This window comes from Filicampus tigris, chromosome 14 (genome assembly GCF_054856515.1).
Source record: "Filicampus tigris isolate MCC_2025a chromosome 14, RoL_Ftig_1.0, whole genome shotgun sequence".
Taxonomy (NCBI): domain Eukaryota; kingdom Metazoa; phylum Chordata; class Actinopteri; order Syngnathiformes; family Syngnathidae; genus Filicampus; species Filicampus tigris.
Window position 1 is genome coordinate 22,067,623 of NC_141230.1, and position 5,397 is coordinate 22,073,019.

The window sequence follows — 5,397 nt, forward strand, 5'->3', positions numbered from 1 at the left end:
GTTGACGTCACGTTGAATCTCGCGATACTTCACTACTGGCGTCTCCCTCTTGCAGAACTCGAAAGTGGAGTCCGCGTTTTTATTTAGCGACGATAACGCGAATTCTCAAGTCGTGTTGGTGTTTGCGGTGTTCGCAAAGCAGGACGCGTCTGACGTTTTTTTTGTTTTTGTTTTTTTTTTTGCCACGTTGATCTGTTTGTAATGTAGTTTAAAATCTCCGCTCCAGTGTGTGAAGACATGAGTTGCTAACGGCTAGCTGCGGCTAACGTTTGCGCTAACAGTTTCGTCAACTTGATCAGCACTCGCCATTGAAATTACATATTTTTTGGGGGGGACTATTCTTACTAAGAACGTGAGAATGCTGGCTACGGGGGCCGTAAGTACTTTCCCCGCTATTTATAATATTTGGAATTATTCAACTACTGTGCAAAATGAATGGCCCCCATTTTTCTACCAACCAGATAACCCCTCACCATGTTAGCGTCATGCACACAATTTCACATCTTCAACATTGAACCAAAATCCGTCACTTATTAAGAGTTGTCCTTCCAATCATTATTGATCCAATTCAAATATATTACATTAGAAATGGGTTTAAAATGTCAGTGATTTACACGAGACGAGCATTATCAGACAGTTATTTTAAGGACGCTTCCACCAAGTGGTAGAAAGTATCATTTTCCTGTTACAAATATTTTGAAAGTTGTGACTCTTATAAAGCGGTGAAATGCACTTATTTCTGGCCAATGTTTCAAAGTCAATGGGGGCCGACATTATAGGTGTTAACTTTTATTACAGAATCCTACTTTCAAAACATTAACCCCAACCCAAAACTGACGTCATAAAAGGTACAAGTTATTGCTTTCTGATTCCAAGAAGCACATCAAAGTTAAACAAAAGTGATAATAGGCACTGGGCAGTTATGTTGATGTTAAACTCATTATTTTGGTCAGCTTTTGGTATTTTCTTTGGGGAAGAAACTGAATGTAATCTAAGTTCAGTTTCACATGAATGGCTTTCCAATGTCCACTGTACAGGACATGGACTATATTTTTAAAATGTTGAAAAATTCAAAAATGTTTTCAGCATTCTTATCACCACACAAAGATTGGGTTATTGGAGAATTCCCCCCCTGGTAGTCAGGAGGCTATAGTTACTTCCATAGATACAAAAGGGAAGAGAATCCTTATGTGAACTCTCATTCATGAAAGACAACCCAAATTTGACATAAAACGTTGAAGATGACAGTGAGAATAGTGATGGGACTCTGAAAGCATTCATATAGTTGGAGCAGTGTTTCATACCTCTTTTACATAGAATGGGCTCATTCTCTGCGTTCTCTCGCCGTTTGACAGGCTGTCACTAACGTCACAGCCTTGGCTCAGGTAGACCGGGAGAAGATTTACCAGTGGATCAATGAGTTGTCCAGCCCGGAGACCCGAGAGAACGCCTTGCTGGAGCTCAGCAAGAAACGGGAATCTGTGCCTGACCTGGCACCCATGCTCTGGCACTCCTGTGGCACCATCGCCGCCCTTTTGCAGGTATCTGCCTAGCTACGTGAAACACAAGGGGCACTGTTGTACGGTATTTTTTGTTTATTCACATAAGTTTCTTGGTTTGTGTTAGGAAATTGTGAACATCTATCCCTCGATAAACCCGCCCACACTGACGGCTCACCAGTCCAACAGAGTGTGCAACGCCTTGGCGCTTCTTCAGTGTGTCGCCTCACACCCGGAAACGAGGTAAATCTTGGAATCGCTGCGCTCATGATTCTTCCAACAAATTAATCGGCATGAGATCAAAGATGAGTGGGGAAAAAAATACTCTGTGGTTAAAAAACATGCAATGCAAACAATAAATGAAGCTTGTTTCATTATTGTTGCCCCCCTGTAGGTCGGCCTTTCTCGCGGCTCACATCCCTCTTTTCCTTTACCCCTTTCTGCATACTGTGAGCAAAACGCGCCCGTTTGAGTACCTGCGACTTACCAGCCTGGGAGTCATAGGTACGTGCATTTTCTTTTTGTGACACCTCTCCCGTATGATAGGCGGCGTACATCCTAAGCAGCCTTTGTCATCACCACAGGTGCTTTGGTCAAAACGGACGAGCAGGAGGTGATCAACTTCCTCCTCACGACTGAAATCATTCCGCTGTGTCTCCGTATTATGGAATCTGGGAGTGAACTCTCCAAGACGGTATTGAGCTTTTGTGACGTTTACACGCACAGCTGGGCTCATACTAGCTTTTCCTCTCTCTAATCTCTGCATTTTGTCCACTAGGTTGCCACTTTCATCCTGCAGAAGATCCTGTTGGACGACACAGGGCTGGCCTACATCTGCCAGACGTACGAGCGCTTCTCCCACGTGGCCATGATCCTCGTGAGTGTCACTCCTGACCGACCGCCCGAAGCTCGCCAGCCGCAGTACGTGAAAATGTTGCCTCTCGTGTCTGCAGGGCAAGATGGTGTTGCAGTTGTCCAAAGAGCCTTCGGCGCGTCTGCTGAAGCACGTGGTTCGATGCTACCTCCGCCTCTCGGATAATCTCAGGTACGTCCAGGCGGTACGCTCTTTCAAAAATGACCCATTTGAACCCTCCTCTTTTGCTGTGGGTCAGATTAAAACATTAGAACAAATGAAGGATTACCGTAAACACATTTTTTAAAAATCAAATGTAGCGCAGGCCGATTCTTTTAAATCCACATGGTACTGTCTTTTGGTCTAGCTATAATACACTCAATCACCAGATTTAAGACAAATTGAGTCTACTTTATGGGTCATTTTGAGATGTTTATTTTCTGTATAGCCTTTGATGATGACTGTTCCGGCCAGTAGGAGGGGCCATCGCATCACTAAAACAATGTCACCATTTTTTGTACGTTCAGAGCCAGAGAAGCTCTGCGGCAGTGTCTGCCTGACCAGCTGAAGGACAGCACCTTTGCTCAGGTGCTGAAGGATGACACCACCACCAAGCGTTGGCTGGCCCAGTTGGTGAAGAACCTCCAGGAGGGCCAGGTGACCGACGCCCGGGGCATCCCCTTGGCCCCGCAGTGATGCACGACAGTTGCTTGTATTTTGGCCAAACGTGGTGCTAAGACAGTCTGCGTAGTGAAGGGCTCCAAGTACAGTCGGTTTCAATTTCATTTTGTGTTGGACGTTTTGATCACATCACCTCTTCATCCCCACTATCACAATTTTTTCAAGATGGAATGATTTCCACTTAGCATATACAGTCGACCCTCGCTATTGGGAGTGGGCTTGCCTGCCAGTAGCGAAAATCCTCGCATAATCGACGGCCATTGAAATGCAATTGGGGCACTGGGGGCGTGATCTTCTGTTTTTTTTCCCCCTCAACAATTCAGGGGAAAATAAATTTCAATATGCGAATTCGTAAGTGCCGGACCTTCAGGATATAGCGGTTGACTACATGTGGGGGGTTTAATAAATTGTGCTCACGATACAGAGTCAACGTGCACAGAATGCTAAACTGGCTATGAAGTAGGTGGAATGTGCATGAAAAAACAATTGTGGCCAGGAAACTGGTATAATGCAGATAATAAATTCAAATATTTGGCCCTGAAATGCACATTTGCCCACACCAAACGTTTATAATGTGCTCCCAAAATACTCATTTGTGGCCCCCAAATTAAAATTTGTCATTCAGTGGACGATTTGGATGTCTGGGTAAGCGAATGGAGTGCCCCTTTGCTAGCAGCTATTAGCATTTTGTGTTCACGTTGTGGCAACAATTGTATTTCCCCCCCTTCCTATGTCACGTCTAGGGCACAGCATGTTTTGGTGGGTAGCCTGCATACAGTTTTGGCCGTCTGAGTTTTGCGAGTCTGAACTATTTTACGGTTGAATGATCAAAAGGTGACTAAGTTTTGTACAAATTATGTTGAAAGCTGTAAATACTACCTTCAGTACTGTTGTAAATAGCAAATGTCAACATTTGGCTAAATCCTAGCACATTGACTGCCAGCCCTTCCAAAATGTTTTTGGCTATTTTTGTCTTGCAATTTTCAGTATGTAACACACACTTAAAACTCTAGGATTGTTCATTTCGGTTGAATAAAACTTTTTAAACCTCTGAACTAGTCTTTTTATACTATCTTGGACTAATGTGGGCAGAGCATGGTGTCAACATTTGAAAGATTTTGCCATGAAAAATTTGATTGCTGCTTGCATTTAGATTCACTCTTAGTATTTTTAAAAAGTTGATGACACTTGGGGTGGGTGGATATAATCCTCCCCCACAGCAACATAGAGTGAGGCCAATGCATTAGCAGATCATGCTACCCTATAGCTTCCATTATCCTGTGAGATGCATTTGTGTGCTCTCAATTCAAGCTGTTCCTAAGTACACGTGCTGCATTCTTGCCAAATTCACTTTTACGAGCAGAGACCGTACAGCAAGTCAATATTGGAGTGCATTAGCCAGATTGGACAGAAGAGCCCACATTTAATGGCGCCCATAAAGATATTTGGCTTTATTTACATCGACATTTTTCTTCACAACTTGGAACAGGTCAGACAATGAATACATATTAAGGCTGACAGCCGCCAATTAAGATGTAAAACCCAAATCAGCTAAATTACAAAGGACATATATTGTGCATTTTTCTTAAAAAGTATTTGGGTGGTGCCCACAGCTCCTACTTGTAGCTAGCTCCTCTTGCTAGCACAATGAATACATGAGTCCACCAATCGTTTCTCGTGACGCAAAACCCAAACCTGCTAAATTATAAAGACGTTTTTGTCAATAAGCCTGTTTTAGGGGCATACTGTGCCTCATATAATATACGGTGCAAAGTAAAGTATTTACAGCGCTTCACTTTTTCTACATTTTTCTTACACAGCATCATTCCAAAATAAATTAAAATTTCCCTTCAAAATTCTACCCCATAATGACAATGTGGAAAAAAAGTGTTTTCAAAATGCACAGATGTACGCATATATATATATATATATATATACACACACACACCTATATATTCATATATATACGCACACACACATATATATACATACATATACATATATATACATATATATATACATATATATATATATACATATATATACACATACATATATATACATTTACATATATATATATATACATACACGCACAAAGGTATGTATGTATATATTTTTTAGTACTACTACAGTCTGGTGTTGCATAAAACTGACTAAAAATCATTTATTTTTATACTTAATTGCACACTTGACGGGTGGACATGCACTCCAGAGACCCAACTATTTTTATGCTAGCAATTTTAAAAAGTCAAAATTTGCCTCACATATCCCCTTTGAATTGTTGCCACAGTCTTCATCAAGAATGTTTGGCACATGATCCCTTCAGATGGGGTAAATGCAGCAGAGAGAAAGCAGGCTGCAGCG

The 5,397-nt window shown here is 42.0% G+C and overlaps 1 protein-coding gene across 1 annotated transcript; it reads left to right on the forward strand.

The window, feature by feature from the left end:
• Positions 1 to 8: 8 nt before the first annotated feature.
• Positions 9 to 4,084, forward strand: cnot9 (CCR4-NOT transcription complex subunit 9). Its single transcript, XM_086051059.1, has 8 exons — positions 9 to 376; positions 1,356 to 1,541; positions 1,627 to 1,742; positions 1,894 to 2,003; positions 2,084 to 2,193; positions 2,278 to 2,376; positions 2,453 to 2,544; positions 2,880 to 4,084. The coding sequence occupies exons 1-8, from the start codon at positions 359 to 361 to the stop codon at positions 3,046 to 3,048; spliced, it is 900 nt and encodes a 299-aa protein (XP_085907185.1). The 5' UTR covers positions 9 to 358; the 3' UTR covers positions 3,049 to 4,084.
• Positions 4,085 to 5,397: the final 1,313 nt, after the last annotated feature.